At 30.7% G+C, this 13,929-nt stretch overlaps 1 protein-coding gene across 1 annotated transcript in view; it reads left to right on the forward strand.

Annotated features, from left to right (window-relative positions):
- The first annotated feature begins 1,324 nt into the window (after positions 1–1,324).
- Lztr1 (Leucine zipper like transcription regulator 1) overlaps positions 1,325–13,929 on the forward strand; it is a 119,153-nt gene continuing 106,548 nt past the window's right edge. The window contains exons 1-2 of the mRNA XM_085811769.1: positions 1,325–1,686; positions 3,927–4,076. Of these exons, the coding sequence (XP_085667895.1) occupies positions 3,934–4,076 (143 nt within the window). The 5' untranslated portion in view covers positions 1,325–1,686; positions 3,927–3,933. The remainder of the gene's footprint in view (positions 1,687–3,926; positions 4,077–13,929) is intronic.

The raw sequence follows: 13,929 nt of genomic DNA on the forward strand, positions 1-13,929 counted from the left end.
GAAACTAGATCATTCATCGTACAGAAGGAGATTAATCATCCATGTTGAGAATTCAACTGAGCATAGAGCCAGCTAGAGTTTTTCCTCTGCAGACTTCATGTATTGCTCAACAAACATAAGTAATCTGATGACAACACCTTTAATTTTGTTAAAGTCCATTTCTGAGAGTTCAGAAGAATCAATTGAAGCATAAATCACAGGAGAAGCAACTTTCTGTGATGAAACAGTCTTTGGGCGGCGTAGGAGCTTTCCGATCAGCAGTACGGTGTTTAAAAATTTTAGGATAAAATTCACAACCTTTAAGGAGGCCACGTGATTTTGTTCACATCTGACTCCGACACAAGTGGGCCTGTCATCCTTCGGAAGAGTACAAGTGTACGTGAGATGGTCTTTGCCACAGATTAAGCATTTTGGTTGGTTATTAAAAAACATTTGTAAATGGCCAAAACAATGACATCTAAAACACATCATGTAGCTACGATTGCTACGGTATTTTCGGGTACTGACTCTAAGATTTAAGAGTCTACGCTTCTTGTAAATGCTACGTCGAATGTCACCTCGCTTTAAGGAGGCGAAGAAGATGATAGGAATTACTTAAATGGCAGATATATTTTGTAATATAGTAGAAAGAAATAAACAAACCACAAATGCAAGGTACATGTTTATTAACTTGACTAACTAACTGTTGCCATTCAGCAAAGAACAAAAAAGGAGCTACACACGAGTATTAAGAAACATAGAGTCCATAATTATAGCATTGCTTTGGCAGAAACACGATCATAAAAATAAAATAAAGTTTATTTCTAACAGAAGACAGGAAGCTTCGTCAAGATAAAATTATTTTACTTAATGAATTGGGCAACCTTCATAACAGAATAGCCAGTTTCAAAAATTTCAGTACTTCATTTCATCAGTACTGGAATCTTCGGTTAACCCTCTGATCATAACTTCGATCGGAGTATCTTCTTTTGTTCTGGAAGTAGTAATTTGGACTTCGTTTTTCATAAATACAGCTAAAGCACAATCCCGATAAAAGGCAGAATCAAAAATAATGATAATTTTTTCTCTGGTAAGAGTAGAATTAAAATTATTGATACCGTTTCTAGAAAACAAAGTTCTTATTTCTTTCCAAGTAACATCGACAAATAATCGGGGGCAGTCTTTTCTTTTAGTCAGCAACAGAATCCTCTTCGTGGCTTTAGTTAGGATAAAATTCACAACTTCTTTATTAGAAAGGCCATAAAAAAAATTATGTGCATTAAGAATATGCGCATGCGTTAAGTGTAAGAATCTTGTACTGATACTAGACGCTACTAAGATTTCCTGCGAATAACGCGTTTCGAGATCATCTAGTACAGTTTGCGTTGAAACTCTGAGAAGTTCTTACTCATCATCCTAAGATAATGAAATTCAGTAATTTTCGAATAGAGAAATATTAGCATGATAATTACGGAGCTAGGCTTTGTGGTCGTTCATATTTATTCTCTTTGAGATATGCTATTTAATATAAGAGATGAATTTCGTTCATGAATTGAAAGAAATTACCTCTGTTTTTGTGCAAAAACCATATAATTCTTTATTCGATAAAGTTTATTATGCTTATTAAAATCTGAAATTTGAAGAACCTCTTACATAATAATGAAGAATATGATATAAATATATCAGACAGTATTACTAACATTAAAAGTATGCTGATTTTAATAAATCTCTTTCACATTTTGTTTAGATATAGATTATTTAATAAAACTTTTTTGATTAAGCCTCGGTATTTTTGTTAAACAATCGTTGTTTATTAGTTTTTTACTCTTGTTTGCATGCTGGAATTAAGAACATTTGGTTGCTACATTACAAAATTCTACCAAAATAATTTGGCTGATAATTAGAAAAATCTGCGAAATATATTAATTAAGAAGCACTTTTCGTATATTTGCTGAATCTACCTGTTGCTCCATTTCATTAGTTGAGCTTTTAAGTTTTTATGCTACAGATGTGTTAAATTTTTTTTACGATGTGAAAGTTATGCTTCAGATGTTAAATTGCTATTTTACCAAAGTTATGCCACTGTTACATACTGCCACATTGGTTGTCATTCAACACTTCAAGTGTACAGGTTTATTCCAATACTTGGAATTTTTTTTTTCACTTTTAGGATTCCTATTCAGGACAGTTATAGATAGGTAAAGACTTCAGGGTCTTATACCTATTGAATAAGCGAGGACCTAAGACCTAATTTGAGCTTTTATTTACTAATTACTCTTAAAACAGTGTGAAAATAAATCATTATCTTCAAATTAATTAGATCCTGATTAGAATATGTAAGTGTTAGATTAATACATGAGGTATTTACTTTATATTTTTAGTGTACTACTAAGAGAAAATATAAATCTGCTATTTATTGCTGAATTTTTTTTGCAGCAGTATTTTGTGACATTTGAACTGAAAGTTTTTGAGTTTTATTAAAGAAGAAAGAATTTTTTAAACAGAAATCAAAGTCTCATTTTTCAAGATATGCTATGCTGCCTTTTTGCATTGTCTGAATCAAAAAGTGTGAAATTTGTATTCTGAGGCAAAGCTTAAAACTTCATTTATGCAGGAGCATTTAAAAATGTTCATCTCTATGCAATATTTCACAATTTTGGGAATAGCAGACTTAGTGTGTGACTTTTCAGTATTGTTTTAAAATGTACATGTAGCTAGCAAATTAATTATTTTTATAAATTCATACACTATAAAAGTGTATAATATTTTTCATGTGAAAATATTGACATTTAAAAATACGCTTATAATTCTGATAATTTTTAGTAGTTTTTTACGAGTAGCATGGCCTTCAAAAGTATAGGCACCAAAAAGCTTCAAAAGCACTAAATACTACTCTTATTTTCATTTACTTTGTTAAGTGATCTATGATTTGTTTATTGTTTACATAAGAATGAAAAATAATTAGATTATCAAATATATAAAGCTTGATTTTATTCACATAGTATTTATTTGACAGTCTTGTAATCATAATATATGTTGTATGTGTGAAATTTAATGACACTTTCATATTCGAGTAGAAACTGAATTATTCAATATGTAATATGCAAATTTCAAATGTCAAAGGCTTACTTGTTTAGTGGCAGCCTTAACAAGGAAGTACTAGTTTAGCTTTAGCATACTAATACAATGAAATTATGTCACTGAAAGAAACATGTTGTGGAGTTGTAATAAGAATTGCTGTACAGACAACAACTAGGCAAAATATATCTTGTATTTCTTAATTTCAATATCATAAGTATGAAAAAAAAGCTTTGATTAATAAAATAAAGTAAATGGGTGTTTTTTCCTTATCTGGATGTAAATGTTGGTGGCTGCACATTTTTTTTTTTTTTTTTCATTTTTGGTACAGCACAGCATGCCATTCTTTGTTAAAGAATTGAAAGGCTTGCTTCAGTAATAAAAATACAGTTATATTCATAAAATAAAAAAAGCAACTATCACTCTTTTCATTGAAAATACAAAAATAAATATATATTTTAATGAAAAATAATATAATAAAATGAAAATATTGGATTTAAATATCAATGGTAAATAATTAAACAGAAAGAAAAATCTTAGATCGCTGCAGAAAATGATAGTGAATGGTTATGGCATCAATGATGTTGACTAAAACAATATTTAGCATTTTATTCAACTAGCTAAATGGAAAGCACCGGTAAATGGAATATAGGACTAAAATATATTTAGCAAATGTAATGCATATACATTTAAAATACATTTCCCAATATTATATGCAGTTAAATTAGCAATTTGGAAAATGCTATTTTCAGAAGAAGGGAAAAAAAAAAAAAAAAGATGTGTATATGCAGACTTTGCATTAAAGATTGATCCTTATATTTAAAACCAAAAATATGTCTGAAGAATTAAATAAGTTTAATTTCTTCTAGATTCAAGATGGCAATTGCAAGGCCTTTGGGTATGGAATTTGATCATAGTTGGCCAGAGAGTGCAGAATGTTTAACACTTGATTTTGGACCTTTTGAGACTGCTCACCGATGGAGAAGAATGCCAGAATGTGATGAATTTGTTGGAGCTAGGTAATATCAGATTTATTTTTGTAGTGTTGATTAAGAGTTTTGCTTAGAAAAGAACCGATAGCTATCACTCATTCTGAATTATAAGTGCTTAAGTTCACATTAAGATACTCTCAGTTTGGTAGATCATACAGAAAGAAAATTGAATTCAAAATATATTATTATTGCACTGCAAGTTAGTTTGAATGAGTATTCTATAGAGGGAAAAAAGGAATTGCATTATGCTCCTTTGGAATTTCAATACAAACTGCATTTCCAGTATTTTTTGTACTCTATATGTATTTTAAAATAAATTAGTTTTTCTTCATGTATATGGAAATAAGGTCTGGCGTTTTATGCTAAATACATTGTGATTAATTTCTGATTTGAAAGTATCCTCATTTCATAAAGATACTGCAGTCATAAGAATTTTATCCAGGATTTACAAACCATTCAGTATGGTAGCTAGTACCCTGTACCCGTTCTACTGACCATTGTAAAAAAAAAAAAAAAAAAAAAAAAAAAAAAAAAAAAAAAAAGGGTCTGCATAAAATCCAACAGTTTAAAATGAAATGTCAGATAATTTTTTTGAAATACACACAGTAGTCACATAATATACAAACATCATCCTTTATACCAATGTAATGGACAAAGTTTAAGCGTAGTTTAAAATGCACACAATAGCAATAGTATTTCTCTGCATGTGACAAAGCTTCATTTTTATACATTTATATGTACTATTTACCTATTTCTGCTATTATCTGTAGTTGTGATTACGCTCTGTGAAGATTAAAGCTACAGCATATTTTTTATTTCAGTTTTACATTTTAAAAATCAAATATTTGAAAAGTTAAAAATTTAATTAATTATTAGGAAACATTCAAAGTTGTATTAATGAAGAAAGGTCTTAGAAATGATTCCTTTGGCAGATAAGAACAAATAGTAAAGTTAAATTTAATTTTAAATTTAAATAACTCTCTTGCGCCATTGCTGCAAGGAAGAAAATTTGAATTTAACAAATATTCTCTCATTCGTATAAAGCTAATTTAAATTTTGAATTATGAAAATTTAATTGTATACAAATAAAGATTAATTATTGCTGCAAACTAAGCATCAGAGAGCAGAGATCAGAATTCAGAGAGCATATGTTAATTAAGTGCAAGTATCTAAAACCATGAAAAAATATTTAATAATCCAAAAAATTCATTCTAAAAATTTAAAGAATTTCTAAGACTAAAGTAATTTGCATAAAGTGAATAACTGTTGAGACAGATCTTTTGAAAGGGAAGTTGCCTTCAAACCTAACTCTTCAATTACTCAATTCGTGTTTCGTCATCCATATAGGCATTGGTAAAGTATTATTCAAAACCAAAAGTGAAATCCAAATGAAATGAACAGGGCTGTGGAGTCGGAGTCGGGCAGATTTTGGGGTAAAAGTAGCTGGAGCTAGAGTCGCCAAAAACAGGTCGACTCTGACTCCAGTTTTTGTTGGACAGTTTGAATTTGAAATGAAATTAAAATGAATTGAAAAAAATTAATGACAAGCTCAGTTATTAGTTTCATTTATGGAATATATACATTAATAAATAGTTATTTTCTATTTTATTGACATATTAATAAATAAATATGAGGAGGATGGATGTGATATTTGCCATTAACAATTAAACTGATTCATTTAGTTACAAATCTCACTGGTAAATTTAGGTAAGCAGCAATAGCAGAAAGAACTCCCAAAATTGATGCCATTCTTAGGAAGCAAACAGGAAAATTAGCAATTATTGATCAAGCAACACAATCAAAAAGTATATATTTGATGATAAAGAGGTTTTTTTTTAATTAAGAATTTTTTAGAAGATGTAGATAACTCAAATGTTTCACTAACAGAAAGACTGTGGAATGATCTTGCAGAATTGGAAACTCTTCTTTCTACACCGTATGTGGCCACACAAAAAAGCTGCAATCTGAAGAATTGACAGGAGGGAAGAATGGGATGATTGTTCTTTTTGAAATGGAGGGTTTATTGCAGAAGGATTCATTTCTTCAATGAAAAAAGTATAAACTAGTTTGCTAGACAATTAAATCTTGCTGGGTTCAATATATGTAGATCTGAAACACCAAATTTTCTTGGATAACGAACAAATTAAAAAGGCAAAGAAAGCCATCTATGAACTTTCATTAAGAATGAAATTATTCTCAGAACAATTGGAGAATTCGAATTAGGGCAGTGAAACTGCAGACATTGCAGTTGAGTCTCTATCATCCTCTTCCAGTGATTAATTAGATTTAGAGAAATATTTTTGGATAATATTGAAAAGGCTGAGGCTAAGCAAAGCAAATGAAAATAAAGAACCAAGAGCCTTTAGATATAAAAATGGAAAAAAATACAAACAAAATTTCTACATAGCCTTTCAAGAAATAGAGAAATATGATTGTGCTTGCAAGATACCTTTTTTAGAACTTATAAAAATCTATCCTGAAAAGTTAAAAGAAGTAGCCCTAACAGTAATAGCTTTTCCTCCTACTCAAGTTAGTGTGAAAAGACTCTCCTCAGCTCTGAAGTTTATCAAATTGGATCTATGGCTCTCCAACAAAGAAGATCTTGCCAAAGCTATACTGTTTCTTAGAAATAACTAATGCCAGTTTTTCCATTTCCTAAAAATTGCTAATTAATATAAATAATTTGCTATGCCATCAATTTTTTTTTCCTGTAGCATCTATTACTTGTTTTATATTAAAAAAATAAGCTGTAACCCATGTGTATATGTTTACATATATAAATTTTAACGAATATGTATATACGTAAAAAGCAAATTTAAAGTTAAAATAATTAAAAAATGTGCAAACATATAAAAGATTTAATTTTAATTTTCGAACTAATCTACAATATCATTTAAACTCAGATAGCATAAGTAAATCAAGTGCAAAACCAAACCATGATAATAAATTCACGAATTTAGCAAATTAAAATTGATCTAAAATTTTTTAAAAAAATGCATAAGTGAATGACTGTTGAGCAGGTAGGAGACAGACTTATCAAGGGGACGTTGCCTCCAAACCTAACTCTACAATCATTCAATTCGTGTTTCGTCATTCATGCAGGTTAGGCTAAAAGTCAAAACCAAAAGTAAATACGTACATAGTGAAGAATATCCAAAAAGAAATACCAATAAAGTGGTACCTTGAGAAATTAGCAATTAAAATAAAGGTCTAAAAAACCAATATGAAGTATTATGAAAATTAAGCAATGTAAAGTTTAGTATTAAATTAAATTTAAAAAAAAATTAATTAAATTTTTCAGGAAAGTTAATTTAGAAACCAATGCATTTTAGAAACCCTCGTCTACAGAAACCTCCCCGACACAAATATGCATATCAATCAAAAAGGAACTAAAAAGAACTAGACATAATTTATATAAACCAATAAGAAACTAAAAAGAACTAGACATAATTTATATAAACCAATAAGAAACTAAAAAGAACTAATTCATAATTTATAAAAAAACAAATAAATACTTAAAAATATAATTACATATCTAGAAAAAGCTTAAATACTACATAAAAAATACTTAAAAGCAAGTAAATAGTAAGTTTTAATTCTAACTTACCTACCATATAGCGTTATAAATAGTAAGTTTTAATTCTAACTTACTTACCATATAGCGTTATAAATACAGTCAAAAGTCGTTAATTCGGACACTCATAATCCGGACCTCAAAGCTAAAAACTTTCTGCGCATGCGCCGCGTTGACACATGCGCATAGGCGTTTACGCGTGCACGTAAGACCTCTTATGACTGCGCACTTGCGCGTGCACAAGCGCAGAATACGTTTTCGCGTGCGCGTTTTATGTATAACGGTCAGTATAAGCTAAAATTATCTAATTATCTATTTCAGTTAATGTTGATGATTGCGTTGTTCCTTAATTTTCGAATGGGATCCGGCTTATTATTTTTTGCAGACTGTAAGAGCAATACTATAAAAGTAAACTTGAACTTTCGATTATGTCAAATAGAATTTCCGATTCTGGAGCTCCTAAAGGATCGTACAAAACGAATATGAGTTTCGAATATGAGTACAAAAGAACAAGTATATTTCGATGTCCATCAAACAAAAAGTGGAATTGCTGCAAAAAATGGATAAAGACATGAAGAATGTGACAGAGAGGTTAGTGAAAACGAAAAAATTTCGATTGACAAGTTTGTCAGTATTCTCGGCACAGCAATTAACGGGACTTGAACAGTGGAACTTTGTAACTGAACAAAAAATTATATCTGTTTATAGAATTAAAGAGAAAGTATTATCACATAAAACAAAGCAACTTAAACAACTTACATTGAAAGTAATGTTTAATAAAGTAAACAAATAAATATTAAGCTTTTTTTTGTAAATTTTGATACTCTTTACATCATAATTGTTCTTTATTTCATAAATTACGGTTTCATATTTTTAATTTTAGAATTTCTGCATGCCATCTTACGCGATTTAAACTGATGATCTATAATCCGGAATCGCCGAAGTCCCGACGAGTCCGGATTAACGACTTTTGACTGTAGTAAGTTTTAATTCTAACTTTACCTACCATATAGCGTTGGGGTCTGTAAAAGTATTTCCTAAGTGATGTAAGTGTGTTCTGCAAATTATATAGATGGCGCTTATGTAAGTAAAGTTGAGTGCCAAGCTGCTATCTTTGTTTTATTAAAAATTTTGTAAACTTTAATATTAAAATATTTAAATAATATAAATCTAGAAAAAATCAAAGAATATCCTAAAAGTATGTAATTGAAGTTTGGTGAATTTATTTTCATTGTTTGGTTTTGCACTTGATTTACTTATGCTATCTAAATTTAAATGATATTGTAGATTAGTTCGAAAATTAAAACTAGATTTTTTATATGTTTGCACATTTTAAAAATATTTTAACTTTAAATTTGCTTTTTTCGTATATACATGTTCGTTAAAATTTAAATTTCATTCCTTGCAGCAATGGCACAAAGAATTAATTAAATTTGTATTTAAATTCAATTTATTCTTTTGAAACAATTTTGTTTACATATATATATATATATGTATATGAGGGAATCGGAGTCAGAGTCGGAGTCTTTAAAATTGCAGGAGTCTGTCATTTTCCCTACCGACTCCACAGCCCTGGTAGTGAATTGTTTAAATAAAAAATTTTAACTATTAAAGAATTTCGAGAAATTTAGTAAACAAATTGACTATGAAATAAAATTATTAATTAAAAGTACATTGTTAATGTAATTAAGAATTTAAATCCAAAGTAATTTAGAAACTCTTGCCTATGGGAACTTCCCGTAGTACTTTGATTATCCCCCTCCTCTTTCTGAAAAGTCACCAACTCATTGACGTCTAATTTTTCACGAAGCTAATATGCAGAAGGCAACAGATATTTTCAAAATAGTGGCACACTGATAATTACACAAAAGGGCAATCAGTAATAAATTAAGAAAGCAAGAATCATCCATAGTAAAACACATACTTTTTTCAAGAAATATGTCCCCCCCCTCCTTGCCGTTCATGTCATGTATGCAGCAATATGTTTTCGCTTAAAGAAAATCAAAGAATTGTACAAATTTGGCACCACTCACAAGTTTGGCATTGTGCACGCTGCTTAAGTGGTTGCTTTGTGCACATTGCATAAGTGGGTATAAACCCATTTCTTCTATCTACATAAGTGGGTATATATGGTCACTTTATTTAACCTGTTCCACCAAACTAAGTTAATGGGACTACAGGGTTAGGAAGTCATCCTAGTCATTGAAGCAATCTGATGGTTAGACCGCCTTTGTGCATTTTACATTAATCTTTAGTTTCTTGGATATAATTATTTTCGTTCACTTGCTTCATTATCTCTAAGATGCCCTTGTTGCAGTAATAGTCCATGAACAGTCTATTCACAGGATATGTGATGTAGTCGGAAAGAAAGAAATGCTGTTGAAGGTGCTTCGTCAGAGGGCAGGAGAGCAGGTAATGAAGTGTGTCTGTGTCTTCTTTGCGAAAACTGCAAGAACAGTTCACATCCTGTCTGAGCAATTGTCTGTAATACGCTGGGAATTTCCCATGGATGGAACAGGCCTACATAAATGGGTAGAAACCTGCTTATGCAATGATATGTTTTCACTTTAGAAATCATCAAAACATTGCACAAATTTAGTATCACGTAAATTGGGCACAGCGTTAGCCATTACCATGATCATCCAAGAAAAATTGATACAATAGTTTCAGTATACTTGGGGATAATTCTAGTTCTTCACTGAACTATACTGATGTGTATTTTTTTAATCCAACAATAAATAAAGCTAACAGTTATTGTAAACAAGATGTGGCTCTCTTCAAACCAATTCATGGTCCATATTTTAATACTTTGTTTGTAATGTTTTACCTTACATTTCTGTAAAATTCAGTTTTTTAAGAAGTATAACTTCATGAATTGTGAATTTTTGCATTCTTTTCTGTTGGACAAAATGCTATATTTCCGAAGAAATGCAATGCTTTCTTTTTCATCAGCTGGCAAACTCCACAATCCTATTACAATTTGTGATAAGAAAAAAATATTCAATATTGAAACAAACAGTAATCAAGAAAATAATTGTTAGAATTGGAAGGTGAAAATTTCTGTGTGCTAAAATTAAAAATGCTCATCTATAGCATGCACACACATATCTAGGTTGCCTCATAAATACATTTGGTGATGTTATGAGTTGGCACATAACTATTTTGAGGACCCAGTGCATTGTCTTGTGTATAGTTTTCGTGGTAAGGATGAACTATTTTGAGGACCCAGTGCATTGTCTTGTGTATAGGTTTCGTGGGAAGGATGCTGTATAATAAAGAAAGAACTGGGATATTTTAGTTTTGAATATAAAGATTTAAGTGCACATTTTTATGCATATAATAAAACAAAAAGTTAAATTTCTTGATGAAAAGGTCATTTAAAACACACACAAGGAAAAGTCCTAAGGAACACGAATGTTATGTCAAAAAAGGAGAAATCTGAAAACTGATCATAGTTATAAACTTAATCACAATTTTGACTTTGGTTCTGTAAAAATTATCCACAAAGCTCCTTCAGTTGATGAACTGGATTTCATTAAAGCTTTTCTTATTCACAAAAATTTCCTTCTTAATGTGTTTAGAATTCTAATATCTTAATTTTTCATACTTATTACTATTTTTCCTGACAGATGGCTTTATGTTCATGTTTACTTTGCTCATTTATCATCTTCGATATAAATACAGTTGTTGCTCTTTCCATTTTGTAATTTTTTTCTTTTTTCTCCTGAAGGAGAGGGACCTACATCTATTTTATTGCTCTCCAAATCAGTAAAGTTTTATTCAAAATTTACATTAAAATAAGGTTGTTCTGTTGACTAATTTAAAATTGGTTTATTTTTCTTCCATTTAGACATCCCATATGTTTGCGAATATGCAAGAGAATATGTTGGAGTTTGTATCAGTTTCAAAGTGAATCTATAAAATTCATTCTGTTGAAGTGGTATTCTTCTATAGGCTTTCAGTCATAAAAAAAAAAAAAAAAAAAAAAAAAAAAAAAACCTTATATTTTTACTTCCTTGTACGAAGTAAAGGAAGTATTGTAATCACGAAAAATTTCAGGCTTATATTTCAACCACTCTCAAAACTATTTGAACGAGGTTTTTGCCTTGACAATCTGTATGCACAGACAGAATAAATGACTGTTTTTGCCAAAAAGGATTGTAATGTGGATTTAAAATGTGTTCAGGAGATTTTTTCTTGATGTCTGTATGTACATATGTATCTTGCATAACTCAAGAAGAGTAGCCATAGAACGTTGAAATTTTGTATATGGGACTGCTGTAACATGTAGTTGTGCACCTCCCTTTCCCGTTGCAATAGGCTGCACCAGTTGTATATATATATATATATATATATATATATATATATATATATTCCTACTGTGTTACCTGGCTCAGTTAGCTTAGTATTTTTATTCTTCATATATTCATGATGGTAAATTATGCATTTTTTGCTTTAAAAATGATTGACTTCTGTGGTTTTTGTGTTCTGGTTGAGGTTCTGTTAATCTGCATGCAATAGTTCTATAATTATCAACAATTTAAAAGTTTAAGTAGCACCTTAAGCATATGAACCGCCATTTGTTTACATTTGAAACTCGGTAGAATAGTGAATTCAGTTTCTGCACATTCAGTGTCTTTTTGCCAAGTGGGACCAAAAGTAAACTTTCAGTTTTGTGCATTGAAAAGTTTGCCTTCTTGTTCGCTGGCCGAATTGCTTGTTTTGTAAAGAAACTCTAATTTAAAAAAAAAAAAAAAAAAATTAAACTGTATTTGGGGTTTTATGTTTTTCTGTATTTTACAATTTTTAATGAAGATGTTTTAAATTTTTATGTATAAAAATACACAAAGTGTATGTCGCAAAATGAGAACTGAATTAATTGAATAAGAAATATATCTAATGAAATTTGAAAAAATAAATTTAAATGAAATGCAACAAAAAATGTGTATAACAGGCCATATAAGGTAGTCATGTGGTGTCCATATCAGAGTTTTTATGATGTAATTATGCAACCTTATTAGTCCTTTCTTTGCATTTCCAGGCTTCAATAAAACATTCTATATCTGTTATTACTAAAACATAGTCTTATCATTAAATATCATTAAAATAAAAATACTTCCTTCACTCATCCCAGATACCGAGCAATCCAGAAAAACTAAAGACAAAACTTGTTCACTTACCTGGGTAGTGTGAAGTTGAATCTGTAATAAAAACTCTAATATGTTGATTTATTTAATTATATTCTCTCTATACTACAAAATATATACATTTTTTAACAATTGTCGGGAAATTTTTCTGGCCCCGAAAGTTATTACACACTTCATCAGTTCACGTCACGAGATCGAAAGGGAAAAACCCTTTTTTTCTTCCTACTTCAATGACAGCCAACGCCATCTGTGTCTCGTACATCAAAATGAAGAGATTTGTTTTTAATATTTGTTAGATACAGCTAATCAGTTTCACAACACTCCCACCTTTTTGATTTTCAGAAGGAAAATCAAAAATCAAATAATGGTATCCTTAGTACTGGAACACACTTCTAGAGGGTACAGTTTACGTACAGGACGAATCAGTATGCCATTTCTAGTTTTCACTTTTACAACTCTTACACGTCCATATCTGCTTGTACAAAGTTCTTGGACACGAGCAATTGGCCAGTTCACTCTTTTAAGGTTCTCACAACCTATTAGCACGATGTCTCCAACTTTTAATTCACAGTCCGTCTGTCTATGCTTTTGTACTAACTGTCCAAGGTACTCCTTGTGGAAACGGCTATGAAATTGTTCTCGAAGTTCCTGGCAGAAACGCTGACGAGCCAAGAGTTTATTTCGATCTAAAGCATCCAAATCTGCTGTACCTGAAACCTTAATGTCCTGTAAGAACATGGAAGGCGTTAATGGTAGAAGATCCTCAGAGTCATTTGACACATAAGTAAGTGGTCGACAGTTTATTACGGCTTCCACATCACAGATGACGGTGAGTAACTCTTCGTAATTGACTGCAGCTTGTCCTAAGACTCTCACAATCAAATTCTTGGCTGTGCGGATTAGACGCTCCCACCATCCGCCCCACCAAGCAGAAGTGGGCGGAATGAACTTCCAAGTGATGGGATGCAAAGTTTCCTGAGCAATTACCTTTACCCAGTCAACCTTTTTCAGCAATGCAGATGTACCGACGAAATTTGTGCCGTTGTCTGAATAAACTGTAGATGGCCGACCTCTTCTGGCTATGAACCGACGAAATGCTTGAATGAAGCATTCGGTACTTACGGATGTCACTAGTTCCAAATGTACACATCTATATACA

This window comes from Stegodyphus dumicola, chromosome 2 (genome assembly GCF_044657685.1).
Source record: "Stegodyphus dumicola isolate Sdum_Otavi_A_Nest chromosome 2, ASM4465768v1".
Taxonomy (NCBI): Eukaryota; Metazoa; Arthropoda; class Arachnida; order Araneae; family Eresidae; genus Stegodyphus; species Stegodyphus dumicola.